Source organism: Bubalus bubalis, chromosome 6 (assembly GCF_019923935.1).
Source record: "Bubalus bubalis isolate 160015118507 breed Murrah chromosome 6, NDDB_SH_1, whole genome shotgun sequence".
NCBI lineage: Eukaryota > Metazoa > Chordata > Mammalia > Artiodactyla > Bovidae > Bubalus > Bubalus bubalis.
This window is the reverse complement of record NC_059162.1, coordinates 50,018,087-50,035,043: the sequence shown is the minus strand read 5'-3', so window position 1 is coordinate 50,035,043 and position 16,957 is coordinate 50,018,087. Positions and strand designations below refer to the sequence as shown.

General features: G+C 37.2%; 1 protein-coding gene across 3 annotated transcripts in view; it reads left to right on the top strand.

Annotated features, from left to right (window-relative positions):
* The window catches only part of FNBP1L (formin binding protein 1 like), a 124,581-nt gene extending 109,565 nt beyond the window's left edge, over positions 1-15,016 (top strand). For 2 of the 3 annotated variants that reach the window (XM_044944668.1, XM_044944667.1), the window contains exons 10-15: positions 881-990; positions 2,389-2,521; positions 2,915-3,009; positions 9,861-10,009; positions 11,334-11,492; positions 14,753-15,016. In XM_044944668.1, coding sequence (XP_044800603.1) covers positions 881-990; positions 2,389-2,521; positions 2,915-3,009; positions 9,861-10,009; positions 11,334-11,492; positions 14,753-14,793 — 687 coding nt within the window. In that variant the 3' untranslated portion in view covers positions 14,794-15,016. Of the gene's footprint in view, positions 1-880; positions 991-2,388; positions 2,522-2,914; positions 3,010-9,860; positions 10,010-11,333; positions 11,493-12,764 lie in introns of all 3 variants that reach the window. The other variant, XM_025288242.3, reaches the window with a different exon arrangement.
* Positions 15,017-16,957: the final 1,941 nt, after the last annotated feature.

Below are 16,957 nucleotides of genomic sequence, written 5' to 3'. Positions count from 1 at the left end.
ATTAAGAGGAGAAAGACATCATTTGAATCACAAGTTATATCTAAGTACTAGAATGTTTTCTTAAATGATGTAGTTTTCTTGAATATAAAAACATTAAAAATTTTCAGACATTGAGGATCCTTCCTAAATAAGGATTTTGTCTTTCTTTGGATTATATCTCTATTTCAAGAACTGAGGTATGGTTGTACAGAAGGATAATTGAAAATAAATCCCTTATTGGAATATAATTTTGACTGACATTTCACACAGTGGATAGTTCTACCTTTTTATTTTTTAATGATCAAGTATGTTTTGGTCCTAATGAATGGTTTAATAAATGTAATCACTCAAAGACTGTGTAATATTAAAATATTTTTCATTAGTTTGCCTTTATGAGGTAAGTTGCTTAATTGACACAATTATATAAACTTTTAATATGTTCAGTCTTAACATTTGTAATATCCTTACTGTCATGGCAATAGATTTGATTTGGGAATGTGGTGGAATATGTTATATATAAAATATTTTGTATAGATGAGAAATGTTACATGTTTCCATTTCGTTGTTGTTGCTGTAAGAAGGTTCATCTGTATTTATTTTAACTCTGCCAAGACCTGAATATAATGTTATACTGGTAATAACCAGTTTTCTGTATCTGGTGATATTTTTACCTATTCTATTTCATGATTTTATAAAGTGACTGGAATCTGAACTCTTTCTTCAGTATGATTATTTTAATTAACATACATGTACATACATATGTAGATTTCTTTTTCTTAAAAGGAGTCGTTGGGCTAATTTGAAATTAAAATTGATATATATTCTTTCTTTATAATAGGTATATTTTAGAAATAAAATTTCATGAAAGTATTTTTTATAATGATTTAGATTCTCTTTTCAGGGCCCAGCACTAGAAGATTTCAGTCATCTGCCACCAGAACAGAGACGTAAAAAACTGCAGCAGCGCATTGATGAACTTAACAGAGAACTACAGAAAGAATCAGATCAAAAGTATTTTCCCATTAAGTCCTCTCTATTATTCCTTTCAGAGTCTAATATGAATGATACGTTTAAATGTGGGGTATAAAAGGCTTAAAAATTATACATCCTAATTGAAATACCTTTTCAGGGAAAAACATACTCCTAAATTTTGGAAAATTGTGTGATTGCTCTGATATTTTTAAACTGAAATGTTAGAGAGTTTCTTAGGTTCAGGTTACTTATTGGATGCTAATAGTGTATGTCTTCCATAAAATTTAACGATAGTTTTGATTTATTATCAAGGGTATATACTTTGATAATTTTTGTTTTGCTTTGGTATGTAAATGGAGCTCAATAGAAATCTGAGGCTGAAATTACTTTGCAGCAGAAATGTTGGAAAACTGTGTTTGATTACTTGCAACTGCAGATCATTCACTCATAGCTTTAATTTTTTTTCAACTTCATAAAGTGTTTCTTTTAGTTCAGTTTTATTTTAGTGAATATAGAAATTTATATATGATGAATAAAGGGTTATTACAGTGGTAACTTATATCTGCTATTACACTGAAGATAAAATTGAAGCTTAAACTCTAACATGAGTGATTGAAGAATTCATATTTGAGAATCATCTGAAGATAGGTGATATTAAAGTAGTCAATTATGTCTCAGTGAAACTGGAAAAAACAAAGCAATGAGATCCTCCTTAAAAAGAAGGACTGTAGGATGAGACGAGAAGAAATCTGTCATTTTATGAGATACACTTAAGGATGAACAGAAAAAAAGGAGGAGCCAGTGAAGGAAATAATGAGATAAAGGTAAAAGGAAAGAAAAAGAAAATATTACCTCCAGGAAATCAAGGAAGAAAAGAGTATTAGGGGATGTTAGTAATGTCAGATGTTAAGAGTCCAGAAGAGCTAATTGAGGCATAATTTACAGTGGTAAGATTGGAGAAGTGAAGAGGATGAGAGATGTGAGCTTAGAGAGAGGTGGTATAGATGAGTTAGGAGGATGACAGTGCTCTGAAGTAAGGTAAGGAACACCGGTGGAATAATGTGTCTGGATGGGGGAATGTAGTGACTTTGATTTGGGACATGATGAGTTTAAGAATATTGGAATATTGGGGAATATTCTTCCAGCCCTTGATTAAACCTATATAATCTCATTTAGGAAGCAAGAAATGAGACATGAAATCTTTTTTGAAAAAATTATAAATGTTTTAAAAGACTGCCTCTATAAATTACTAATATTCAGTATGTACATGATCAACTTTGTGCAGATTATCTTTAATCAGGTAATGTTTGATTAAAGTTAAAGAACTAGGACTCTTAAGATTAGGCTGTATGTGAGTCCCCAGAATCAAATGAAACTCTTTTACCTGGAAACATGTGAAGTGAATGTTTAATTTTGTGGCTTCCTTTTCATTTTCAGAGAAGCGCTCAACAAAATGAAAGATGTATATGAGAAGAATCCACAAATGGGGGACCCAGGGAGTTTGCAGCCTAAATTAGCAGAGACCATGAATAATATTGACCGCCTGCGAATGGAAATCCACAAGAATGAGGTAGATTTGTTGTTTAGCAGTTTTCAAAGATAAGTTCATTTTTATAAACTTCATTATGATAAATTGGTTCTTGCTAGAATTATCCTCAAATATTTTCTTGTAGGGTTTATAATCTAAAAGTAAGGCATCATTATGATATAAAAATAAGGTATCATCTTTAGAATTAGCCCCTCGTTGAAGTTTTTTTCTTATTTAAAACTTCATGTAAAACTAAATGTTTATACTATTTTTAATCAGCTGTAACACTGATCACTGACCAAATTGAAATAAAGATTTCCCTTGTCTAAAAATTAGATAATAATAAAGGCTCAAATCACATTTTCAGTGTAGAATATCTTATGAACTTTAAAATATACTTATTGAGCTCAGTTTTATTTGTTTTTTCCCCCTAAGGCTTGGCTCTCTGAAGTTGAAGGCAAAACAGGTGGAAGAGGAGACAGAAGACATAGCAGCGACATAAATCATCTTGTAACACAGGGACGAGAAAGGTTATTTTTGCATTTTATTTGTATTTTTTCTCCCCCCACCCCCAGACTTTTATCTTTTGTCCTAAATTTTGGACAGTTCTCTTTTTTCCTAATCTGAGAAGTTTGGCTTTTAATAACTCAGTCTTTGAATCTAAATAATTCTCTGTTCTTTACATTAGCTACAGATGAATTATGATTTGTTATTTTGCGACTCATTTCTAGTTTGTAATGCATCTAAAAACAGAGGTAGGAACTTGGAAAATTCTGGGAGTTATAGTCTGGAGGCATGGGCTCCTCAGACCTAGGAAGAGTACCTGAAAGTTTAGATGGAGTTGGGTAGCTTATACCAAAGAAAAATTTAACTGTCAAATTACTCAAAGTTTTGTAAATAAAAAAAGTGCATATTGCTAGATTGGATCAGAGCTTCCAAAAGACATTTTACCAAGTTTCCATGTTTTCAGATCATTTGTGACATTTTCTCCCTTTGAGTAATATTTCCACCACCCCATCCCCACTTTATAGTAAAATCCAACAAATTTGGACTCAGAGAAGAATTTGAGAGATCTAGTATCAATAATTGGTTTATATCTAATTACATTGTAATTTGAGCAAATTGAGTTTTTAAAAATATTTTACTGGCTTATAGTTGATTTATGGTATTAGTTTCAGATGTACAATAAAGTGATTCAGTTATACGTATATTCATTTTCAAATTCTTTTCTCATATAGGTTTTCACAGAATATTGAGTAGAGTTCCCTATGCTATACAGTAGATCCTTGTTGGTTATCTATCTTATATATAGTAGTGTTGTGTGTGTGTTAATCCTAAGATCCTGATTTATCCCTCCCCTTCACATTTAGCAAATTCATTTTTAGTGTTGAGTCTCAGTTTCCTAAAATATAAAATAAAGATGAAAATACCTATCATTCAGGGTTATTGGTAATGAAGGAAATAATGTACACAAAGCACCTAACAGTAAGATACCTGGTAGCAGGATGTTAATTCCTCTTCCTCTCCCTTATCACTTTTTGAAAGAGTACATTTCCTTAAGAGATAGTACAACACGAGTTTTTGTTATTAAATGATGGGATACTGAAAGGGGAACTCCCCAGGTCAGTAGGTACCCAATATGCTACTGGAGATCAGTGGAGAAATAACTCCAGAAAGAATGAAGAGATGGAGCCAAAGCAAAAACAATACCTAGTTGTGGATGTGACTGGTGATAGAAGCAAGGTCCGATGCTGTAAAGAGCAATATTGCATAGGAACCTGGAATGTCAGGGCCATGAAACAAGGCAAATTGGAAGTGGTCAAACAAGAGACGGCAAGAGTGAACGTCGACATTCTAGGAATTAGCGAACTAAAATGAACTGGAATGGGTGAATTTAACTCAGATGACCATTATATCTACTACTGTGGGCAGGAATCCCTTGGAAGAAACGGAGTAGCCATCATGGTCAACAAAAGAGTCCGAAATGCAGTGCTTGGATGCGATCTCAAAAACGACAGAATGATCTCTGTTCGTTTCCAAGGCAAACCATTCAACATCACGGTAATCCAAGCCTATGCCCCAACAAGTAATGCTGAAGAAGCTGAAGTTGAACGGTTCTATGAAGACGTACAAGACCTTTTAGAACTAACACCCAAAAAAGATGTCCTTTCCATTATAGGGGACTGGAATGCAAAAGTAGTAAGTCAAGAAACACCTGGAGTAACAGGCAAATTTGGCCTAGGAGTACGGAATGAAGCAGGGCAAAGGCTAATAGAGTTTTCCCAAGAGAACACACTGGTCATAGCAAACACCCTCTTCCAACAACACAAGAGAAGACTCTACACATGGACATCACCAGATGGTTGACACTGAATTCAGATTGATTATGTTTGTTGCAGCCAAAGATGGAGAAGCTCTATACAGTCAGCAAAAAAAGACCAGGAGCTGACTGTGGCTCATATCATGAACTCCTTACTGCCAAATTCAGACTTAAATTGAAGAAAGTGGGGAAAACCACTAGACCATTCAGGTATGACCTAAATCAAATCCCTTATGATTATACAGTGGAAGTGAGAAATAGATTTAAGGGACTAGATCGGATAGACAGAGTGCCTGATGAACTATGGACAGAGGTTCATGACACTGTACAGGACAGGGATCAAGACCATCCCCATGGAAAAGAAATGCAAAAAAGCAAAATGGCTGTCTGAGGAGGCCTTACAAATAGCTGTGAAGAGAAGAGAAGCAAAAAGCAAAGGAGAAAAGGAAAGAAACAAGCATCTGAATGCAGAGTTCCAAAGAATAGCAAGAAGAGATAAGAAAGCCTTCCTCAGCGATCAATGCAAAGAAATAGAGGAAAACAACAGAATGGGAAAGACTAGAGATCTCTTCAAGAAAATCATAGATACCAAGGGAACATTTCATGCAAAGATGGGCTTGATAAAGGACAGAAATGGTATGGACCTAACAGAAGCAGAAGATGTTAAGAAGAAGTGGCAAGAATACACAGAAGAACTGTACAAAAAAGATCTTCATGACCCAGATAATCACGATGGTGTGATCACTCACCTAGAGCCAGACATCCTGGAATGTGAAGTCAAGTGGGCCTTAGAAAGCATCACTACGAACAAAGGTGGTGGAGGTGATGGAATTCCAGTTGAGCTATTTCAAATCCTGAAAGATGATGCTATGAAAGTGCTGCACTCAATATGCCAGCAAATTTGGAAAACTCAGCAGTGGCCACAGGACTAGAAAAGGTCAGTTTTCATTTCAATCCCAAAGAAAGGCAATGCCAAAGGATGCTCAAGCTACTGCACAATTGCACTCGTCTCACAAGCTAGTAAAGTAATGCTCAGAAATCTCCAAGCCAGGCTTCAGCAATACGTGAACCGCAAACTTCTTTAGATGTTCAAGCAAGTTTTAGAAAAGGCAGAGGAACCAGAGATCAAATTGCCAACATCTGCTGGATCATGGAAAAAGCAAGAGAGTTCCAGAAAAACATCTATTTCTGCTTTATTGACTATGCCAAAGCCTTTGACTATGTGGATCACAAGAAACTGTAGAAAATTCTTCAAGAGATAGGAGTACCAGACCACCTGACCTGCCTCTTGAGAAACCTATATGCAGGTCAGGAAGCAACAGTTAGAACTGGACATGGAACAACAGACTGGTTCCAAATAGGAAAAGGAGTATGTCAAAGCTGTATATTGTCACCCTGCTTATTTAACTTATATGCAGAGTACATCATGAGAAACGCTGGGCTGGAAGAAGTACAAGCTGGAATCAAGATTGCCGGGAGAAATCTCAATAACCTCAGATATGCAGATGATGCCACCCTTATGGCAGAAAGTGAAGAGGAACTAAAGAGCCTCTTGATGAAAGTGAAAGAAGAGAGTGAAAAATTTGGCTTAAAGCTCAACATTCAGAAAACGAAGATCATGGCATCCGGTCCCATTACTTCATGGGAAATAGATGGGGAAACGTGGAAACAGTGTCAGACTTTATTTTGGGGGGCTCCAAAATCACTACAGATGGTGATTACAGCCATGAAATTAAAAGACGCTTACTCCTTGGAAGGAAAGTTATGACCAACCTAGATAGCATATTCAAAAGCAGAGACATTACTTTGCCAACAAAGGTCCATCTAGTCAAGGCTATGGTTTTTCCAGCAGTCATGTATGGATGTGAGAGTTGGACTGTGAAGAAAGCTGAGTCCCGAAGAATTGATGGTTTTGAACTGTGGTGTTTGAGAAGACTCTTGAGAGTCCCTTGGACCTCAAGGAGATCCAACCAGTCTATACTAAAGGAGATCAGTCCTGGGTGTTCATTGGAAGGACTGATGCTAAAGCTGAAACTCCAATACTTTGGCCACCTCATGCGAAGAGTTGACTCATTGGAAAAGACCCTGATGCTGGGAGGGATTGGGGACAGGAGGAGAAGGGGACGACAGAGGATGAGATGGCTGGATGGCATCACTGACTCGATGGATGTGAGTCTGAGTGAACTCTGGGAGTTGGTGATGGACAGGGAGGCCTTGCGTGCTGTGATTCATGGGGTCACAAAGAGTTGGACACAACTGAGCGACTGAACTGAACTGAGATTAAAAGAATCTAATCTCTCTGGTTTGTGTTATTAAGAATGTAGTTTCCAGACATACTGAAAATACTGCAAAATCTAATCAGGCAAACTTTACTACTATTAAAATCTCCTTCAGTCATCTGATTATTTGGCAAAATTAACATTTTTCTCTTTTGAAGTAAAAATTTACCAAAAAATTGTCTTTGTCTTGCCTGCTCTTTTGGATTTTCTTAGTTACTAACTTTCCTGTTAATGTGGTTAATTGGAAATCAATTTTCCTAGGAGTCTTTTGATTTTCAGTGACAGGATGAGTCTTCTACCCATACTGACTTAAACAGAAAAGGGATTGTAGTGACTGACTTTAGGGAGAGCTTGATCAAGGAACTCAGATGATATCTTCAGTTTTCCATTTCTACCTCACAGTTCTGCCTTCCACTGTGTTAATTTCATTTTAAGGCTCTATATCAGTTCAGTTCAGTCACTCAGTTGTGTCCCACTCGTTGCAACCCATGAACCGCAGCATGCCAGGCCTCCCTGTCCATCACCAACTCCCAGAATTTACCCAAACCCATGTCCATTGAGTCAGTGATGCCATCCAACATCTCATCCTCTGTTGTCCCCTTCTCCTGCCTTCAATCTTTCCTAGCATCAGGGTTTTTTCAAATGAGTCAATCTTCGCATCAAGTGGCCAAAGTATTGGAATTTCAGCTTCAACATCAGTCCTTCCAATGAACACCCAGGACTGATCTCCTTTAGGATGGACTGGTTGGATCTCCTTGAAGTCCAAGGGGCTCTCAAGAGTCTTCTCCAACACCATAGTTCAGAAGCATCAATTCTTGGTGCTCAGCTTTCTTTATAGTCCAACTTTCACATCCGTACATGACTACTGGAAAAACCATAGCCTAGACTAGTGAACCTTTGTTGACAAAATATCTCTGCTTTTTAATATGCTGTCTAGGTTGGTCATAACTTTCCTTCCAAGGAGTAAGTGTCTTTTAATTTCATGGCTGCAGTCACCATCTGCAGTGATTTTGGAGCACAAAAAATAAAGTCAGCTACTGTTTCCACTGTTTCTCCATCTATTTGCCATGAAGTGATGGGACCAGATGCCATGATCTTTGTTTTCTGAATGTTGAGCTTTAAGCCAACTTTTTCACTCTCCTCTTTCACTTTCATTAAGAGGCTCTTTAGTTCTTCACTTTCTGCCATAAGGGTGGTGTCATCTGCATATTTGACGTTATTGATATTTCTCCCAGCAGTCATGATTCCAGCTTGTGTTTCTTCCAGCCCAGCGTTTCTCATGATTCACTCTACATATAAGTTAAATAAGCAGGGTGACAATATACAGCTTTGACATATTTTTTTCCTATTTGGAACCCATCTGTTGTTGCATGTCCAGTTCTAACTGTTGCTTCCTGACCTGCATATAGGTTTCTCAAGAGGCAGGTCAGGTGGTCTGGAATTTCCATCTCTTTCAGAACTTTCCATAGTTTATTGTGATCCACACAGTCAAAGGCTTTGGCATAGTCAATAAAGCAGAAATAGGTGTTTTTCTGGAACTCGCTTGCTTTTTCGATGATCCAGCGGGTGTTGGCAATTTGATCTCTGGTTCCTCTGCCTTTTCTAAATCCAGCTTGTACATCAGAAGTTCACGGTTCACGTATTGCTGAAACCTGGCTTGGAGAATTTTGAGCATTACTTTACTAGTGTGTGAAATGAGCACAATTGTGCAGTAGTTTGAGCATTCTTTGGCATTGCCTTTCTTTGGGATTGGAATGAAAACTGACCTTTTCCAGTCGTGTGGCCACTGCTGAGTTTTCCAAATGTGCTGGCATATTGAGTGCAGCACTTTCACAGCATCATCTTTCAGGATTTGAAATAGCTCAACTGGAATTCCATCACCTCCACCACCTTTGTTCGTAGTGATGCTTTCTAAGGCCCACTTGACTTCACATTCCAGGGTGTCTGGCTCTAGGTGAGTGATCACACCATCGTGATTATCTGGGTCATGAAGATCTTTTTTGTACAGTCTCTATATGGTGATCTTCTAAATCTGTAAGCTCATATTTCTCCAGGTTTGGGACCAGTGATAAAGGAAGGGAGTTTCTCTTTCAGTAATCCCAAACAAGAGTCTGTCATATCTTACTGAGTTACATGCCTACCTGTGGGCTATTCACTCTGGTCATGCAAGTTCTCTGCTAAGATGGATCTTCTGGAACCAGGGCAGAGGAAGTCTACCTGAAGCCTGTGAAGTGATCATGGGTCTGGGTGGGTCCTCTAAGAAATTGTAGTTTTCTTGCAAAAACAGTGGGTGAATCCCTCCATCCCTCTTGAATCTGGGACGATAAAAACCAACTGTTGATGACATTTTTCCATTTTATCTCTGGACCCATGATAATGAGACATATTTACTAAGTACATGTTATATGCTTGCTGCTGCCGCTACTAAGTCACCTCAGTCGTGTCCGACTCTGTGTGACCCCATAGACTGCAGCCCACCAGGCTGCCCCGTCCCTGGGATTCTCCAGGCAAGAACACTGGAGTGGGTTGCCATTTCCTTCTCCAGTGCCTAGAACATTATTATCTTTAATTTTTTTAATTTCAGAAAATCCAACAAAGAAGCATTTTGAATTAGAAGCCATGCACACACACATATTTCAACATTTAAGAAAATAAAGGCTTAATTGGGAACTGTGTCGTTGATTTTTGATTCTCTGAATTGATCTTGTGGAGATCAGTTTGTAGATAATATAAAAAGTTCCCATCTTTGTGATACTTGATGAGATATAATTTTGTTTTATAGTCCTGAGGGAAGTTACACTGATGATGCAAACCAAGAAGTTCGTGGGCCACCCCAACAGCATGGCCACCACAGTGAGTTTGATGATGAGTTTGAAGATGATGATCCCTTGCCTGCTATTGGACACTGCAAAGCTATCTACCCTTTTGATGGTATGATTTTCTTAATACATTGTATTTGATAAAATTCGTTCCTTAAAGTCTACATGTGTACTGAGTCCCTGTCCTTATAGCTAAATACAACCACTAGAAAATTATCCAGGCTCATTAGTGTGAATATTAACTACATTACAAATACAGAGATGTTCCTTCTATATATGACATTGAAAGAAAATTGCCTATGTTACCAGTATCCTAATAAAGATTATTGTTTAATTATCAACTTTGCCTGATAACAGAATTTCCCAAAGAGACCTTACTAATGTACTCTTCAGAGCTGAAGCTGCTTGAGCATATAGCTCAACCCAGAAAGTGGAAGGCTGGTAGATACCACTTCATGCTCTTCCTTGTAAGTTGCTATCATTGAGTGGCTGATATAAGGCAAATGGCGTAGCTGACTGCGCTACCATATCCTGAGTCTGTTGGCCATATTTTCAAATGTGGGAAGGAGAAAATGTAGCTTCTGAATGTGCCATCCTTCTCCTGTGATAGTTGGAGAACAAACTGTGAGGGAAGGAAGGTGTGGTCCTGTCGCATATTTTTAGTTACCCTTCTCTTTCTTGGACTTTGAAAAATTGTTTCCTTCATTTCACCAAGGAGCAGAGTAACACCTTCACAAAGAAGTTGGTATTAAAATGGTATACGTTTTAAGGTCCTTCCCTACCCATCTATGGTTTTGGTTTTTAAATTGAGTAATTTTCAGTTATTCCTCACTCTGAGAAAATTGTGTTAAGTAAGATCTTGTTGTAATGTAGAGAGGAAGGGAAGAATTTAGCATATGTTAAAGATTCATTTGTGAAAATTGTTACTGTTAAGCAGCTTGGGAATGGCTAAGGGATTGGGATTTTGAAGGAGATTTGTGGTTTATGATTATGACCATTCTGCTTCTACAGTTATATTCTTCCCTTATTTCTTCCAGCCCTTTCACTGTCTTGTTACTCTTTTCTTGATCTAAACTTCATGAATTTTCTAGATAGCACTGCCACTCAAATTTGAGGAAGGAGTTAGAGTAGTGAAATAAAGTTTGTGTACCCTGTCAAATCATACAATATTATTGTAGCTCAGATATTTCATCTTTCACGGTGCTGCTGTTAATGCCAGCCTCACAGGGTTATTGTGCAGTTCAAACAAGATAAGTATATGAAAGTGTTGGGCAAACTACAAAGCATCATGGAGGCATTGGTAACGAGAGTCAGTGTGCTCATAGTTCTATTATATTGAAATCTAGCAGGGTTTCACATTGTTTTGTATTTGTAACTTTTATTCAAAATTGTTGTTATGCTTAAATTATGATTGTGCTATGAAAACTCTCATTTAGGACATAATGAAGGCACTCTGGCAATGAAAGAAGGTGAAGTTCTGTACATTATTGAGGAGGACAAGGGTGATGGATGGACAAGAGCTCGGAGACAGAATGGTGAAGAAGGCTACGTTCCCACATCATACATAGATGTAACTCTAGAGAAAAACAGTAAAGGTGCAGTAACTTACATCTAAACTAATTGGCAACTTTGTAACACATACGACATAGGAATGATAACAAAATGAAAACACAGTCAGTGGGTGGGAAAACATAAGAAAGCTTAAACGGCATCCAAGATTTATTGTTCACTATGTGAGCTGAGCGTAGGCTCGATCTTAGAGATGAGAACATTACCACAAGAAGCTGTTCTTATGACGCTTTACCATTTGAGTGATGTTGGTGTGAAGCTTAATTGATGCCTTTTGCTCTGTGTTCTGCTTAAGTCTGCGTGAAGGATTTGTGTTTTTCTGCCGTATAAATCATAGAATTTGATCTACTGGGCAGGAATCCATAGATAGAAAGCTCCCTACCCCGTTACACTTTGCTTCAGGAAACACAGTGATGGTAGTGAACTCAAGTAAAACTGCACTGAAATGCTTGCTGATGCCCAAAAGAGTGGTTTGGTATAGGAGTTTCAAATTGTAGCTACAGTTTCTAGGAAAAAGGAATAATAATTAGCTAATGGATAAAATACGGATGTAATCATTTTCGTTTTTGTCCCTGTTCTTAATTTTGGTTTCCTAAAGGAAGAAAACAGGCATGTAGCACATAATCTATTTTGTAGTAGGCTAATCAAGAGATGCAAAATAAATGGGCCTGGTCTTGCTCTTAAGTGAATAAAATGGCTTTCTTTTGAGACCCAAGGATATTTTCAGGTTTCCTAGTAATTTTCAGTAATGTACAAGCTTTCTTCTGAATTAATGCTTGTATTTTTCTTCTTGAAATGTCTTTTGAGAAATGTCATTTAGTGATACTAGCATTTAACAATTATACATAGGAAAGTGGATTCTAAATAAACTAAGATAGAGGATATCTTGCATAGTGGGGAAGTATTGGCAAATTTTGCCTGAAAGAAAAAATGACTTTTTTTTTCACTAAATGGGTTGGAGGAATATATCTGTACTATCATGAAGGGCATTTCCTCATTTTAACTGAATTGTCAGTTATTAGGATAGTTTTTTTCCCAACTAATTTTAATAAGCATTTGTGGGAAACACTGTACAGTCAAGATAGGCAGTGCTAGTTGTCTAGGGAAGTAAAGTGAAGAAGCAGTTAAGAGACTGGTCTTTAATTTTGCTCATGTTCCAGCATTTTTTGGTGTTTTTAATAGCTGACTATAAAATGATTTTAGAGACATTTGGGATGGATGCTTTAAACTGGACATCCCTTTTGGTCTTACCAAAGGTCTTCAGTAATTGTTCTTTTCTTTTTCCTCCTGGACTGCAGGTTCCTGAAGAGGGTTTCTGAGGAAATGGGCAAGATGTTGAAGGAGGTTACATGCAGCTGCTTTTGGGGGGGGAGGTGTTAGAGTTGTCAGGCTCAGAGAGAGTGAGAGAAGCAAGTTGCATGAGTGCATGCAGACATGATTATTTTTTACTAACTTCATTAGCATTTCCATGTGTTGTTTTAAAAAATCATTGTAATACCAACCCTTAAATTTGTCATTTATAATTATTCATATAAAGGAAAAAAAGCCAACAATGGCTAACCTTTTTTCCATCTGTTTTACTGATATTCAAATTAGAAAGAATGCAGAGCTCTTATTAAATTTGACTGTCGTAACAGGACTGTCCGTCCCAGCTCTGTTTTAATTGGCTTTTAGACCCATTGTCTGTCAGAATCCTTGCCATTTGTCAGTGTCTGCCTGCGCCACCTCTGTGCTTGCTTAACATCCTGTTGCATGTCTAGAGTGATCGGGTTTAGATTTTAAGGCATGTTTTTATAATCCCTTGGTCTTGTCAAAGCCTTTGTTTTGTTTTACATTTGTAGTGCAAATCACTCTGTCAAACATCTCCAGCACTAATGTTTCCATCCTAGCATTTGTGTACGCTACTATAATGTCCCCACTACAGAACATTCCAGTTTTGGCATTATGAAGAAGTAGTTTGTGAACCTGAAGTATTTATGATCAGAAAAAGAAAACATCTCTGCTCTAGCCTACAGCCCAGTTGAAAGAACTCTTTGAAACATGATCGATCTTCAGCCCCTCAGTCTGGGAAGAATCTATAGTCAGCCGTGAAATCCTGGCATAATAAACACAGAAGATACTCACCGCCTCAAGACAAAGGACTGTTGTCAGAAGTCAGCTGCTTCCATTCAAATGCTGCCTTAAACTAGAGTGCCTAAATCTGTTGATTGCCAACTCGACCACCACAGTATCCCACAAAGGGCTTCCTGTGTCAGCTCAGTGCGGCCTCCTTTACCTGGGCAGTGCTGCTGCAGCTGCCATGCAGCCTCCACAGGGGGCTTTTAGAGCTCTGCCACGTTTGATGGTGCATCTTCAAATTTACACATCAAACTAGAGACATGTCCCAGTCCATTTTACTTTACTCAGTGTTTTCAATAAGAAGTTTTATGGACCTTTCCCCTCATTGTCTTTTAATTTGGGGTTACCGTGTTCTCATTTAATTATTACAATGATAGTCTGTTTCCAAGTGATGATTTTATTTGAACTGGATAAAATATAGTGAAACTTTGTAATGATCTATGTGCACTTTTACTTGTAAAATGGGTTTCTGTATGTTTATACTTGTATATATAATTGTCATCAGTGCCCCTATTGCTTATGTTGTCCTGCCTTGCATTTGTGATTCTGTTAATGACTTGTATCTTAACTGATTTCTTAGTGGCATTTAATAGGGAGGTGGGTGGGGGAGGGGGGAATATTTGTAACATGGAAGATTGATTAATTTGGTTCTTTACTGTTTCGAGGGAGGAAAGAAAACGTGAAATGGTCTATGTATTGTTGGATTTCAAGCAATATTTTAGAAGCTGTGTGACTGCTTTAATAATTTTCCCCAGTGTTATTTGAATTGTACTACCAGTTATATTAATACTAAAGCTGAATGACAGTTGTGTGAAAGTGGATGCCTTCATAAGATCAAGTACGCTCCTATTACACAGCTGACATATAGTGTATTACCTTTAAGGCTAGTAAACTATGAAGTTTTAGATTTTAAATCTCGTTACAGGGTTATTTATATAATGTGACATTATTCAGTACTGACAGACTACATAAAGTAGCTTTAAAATCCAGTGCTATTTTTATTTTCAAGGTTAGCAATGAAGAGGAAATGTGATCTGGCTGTGTTTATCTTCTGTACAAAGCCTGAAGTGCTTGTGTTTTTTTGGCTAATAGCCACAGAGGGCAAAGTTTAAGGCTTTCTTGTGAGGACTAACTGTTCTTTACAAGCTACTGTTTGTTTTTCTTGCAGGATTTGCTTCCGTAGGAGGCAAGTTCCTTCATGTGGAATAGTGCAACCTGTATATGGATTATTACAATAAGGAAGACGTTTGTACTTGCACAGTTTAAATCATTCTTAAATTTGAACATGTGAATTGTCCAAAAGAAATCTTTAATTTTTCAGTAATTTTTACTCTTTCTGTGCACATGTTGATTTCTTAATGTAAATGCTTTGTTTAAGATAGTGTTCTCTGTTGAGAATATTTTCATGGAATAAAATAATCTTTTCATGGTCCATTAAGGTGTATAGAATTCTCTCTTATTATCGCTATGTGAATTAAAGAGATGTATTGGTTTTGTTATTGAATGTGCTACACTCCAGGTAGTACAACTTAGATGGCTACATTCCATAAATGGCAACAAGTTTTGCAAAGCAGTTTTGAAAGTTATATTCTAGTTTTAGTTTCTTTCAAGCTTTCCTAAAGAAAAAAAAGTTAACTTTCTTTACAGTGAATAATAATTTGTATTTCTTAATCTTTGTTCTACAGTAGCTGTGTTAGACTTTTCCTTTTACACCATCTTATCCTCTGCATCCATAAGAACTGTCCCTGTACTACATAGCTCGATCTAGTCTCAGGCTGGTCAGCATTTCCCATGCTTCTGTCAGAGCGAGTGCCTGTGTCTTCATGGCATCTCAAAACATGGAAACTGAATGTTGGCCACAGTTAGTGTCACATCCATGATTTTAGGATGTCTTAATTTCAGAAGATGAACCTTTTTAAAAGGGCAAATACAAAACTATGATTAGTAAGTTCTAGAAACTATAAAAAGGAATGAAATTCAGAGTTGATCCTGAACAATGAGGGGCTGTAATTGTTGAGATGAAAATTTAGAGATCCATGCCAAGCTTGCAAGCAGGGACATACACAAAACAAAACATCAGGAAAACAACGCCTATCAGAATACTCAACAATGAAAAGGACTTTTACTATCTGAACCAAAATCAAGGAAGTCATATCCTACTTGGTAGGAAAAGATAACATCCTTATAGCAGTATTACGGAAAGAGTAAAAGGAAAAGGATCTCCAGACTTATTGTAAAGGATAGATTTTCTTCGTGAAGAACGTATTAGTGCAAGTGAAAAAAATATTTTAAAAAACCACCAAAACTACTTCAATGAGCTCATATACCTGGGATCAAATATTGGGTTGGCTAAAAGGTTTGTTTGTTTTTTCCCATCAGATGGCTCTAGTAGTGCTTAGTTTAACAGTGTTGTTAGATTGTATTGTAACAGCTGCCATATCAGCTGCGTTAGAAAAAAGAGAATTGGTGAATTTTTGTGTAGCCATTTTAATACTGAAGATGGAAGAAAAAAAAGCAACAATTTAGGCATATTATGTTTGTTATTTCAAGAAAGGTAAAAACTCAAATACAAAAAAATGCAGTATATAGAGAAGGTGCTGTAATTGATCAAATGTGTCAGGAGTGGTTTGTGTAGTTTTGTGCTGGAGATTTCTCTCTGGACAAAGTTCCACGGTCTGTTGGACCAGTTGAAGTTGATAGCAATCAAATCAAGAACATTATACCACACGGGAGATAGCCAACATACTCAAATCAAGTGTTGAAAATCACTTGCACCAGCGTGGTTATGTTCATCTCTTTGATGTTTGGGTTCCACATAAATTATGTGAAAAAAAAACCTTCCTGATTATGTTTCTGCATGTGATTCTCTACTTAAACATAATGAAAATGTTGTTAAAACAGTGATAGGCAGTGAAAAGTGGATACTGTACAATAATGTGGAATGGAAGAGATCACGGGGCAAGCAAAATGAACCACCACCAACCACACCAAAGGGTGGTCTTCTCCCAAGAAAGTGATGTGTGTATGGTGGAATTGGAAAGGAGGCCTCTATTATGAGCTCCTTCTGGAAAACCAGACAATTCATTCCAACAAGTCCTGTTTCCATTTAGACCAGCTGAAAGCAAGCACTCAAAATTATCCAGAATTAGTCAAGAGAAAACCTACAATCTTTGATCAGGAGAACGTAAGACTGCATGTTTCTTTGATGACCAGGCAAAAACTGTTAACAGCTTGGCTGGAAAGTTCTGATTGATCCACCTTATTTACCAGACATCGTGACTTCCAATGTCCCATTTATTTCTGTCTTTACAAAATTCTCTTAATGGAAAAAATGAAAAAATTCCTTGGAAGACTGTAAAAGGCACCTGGAACA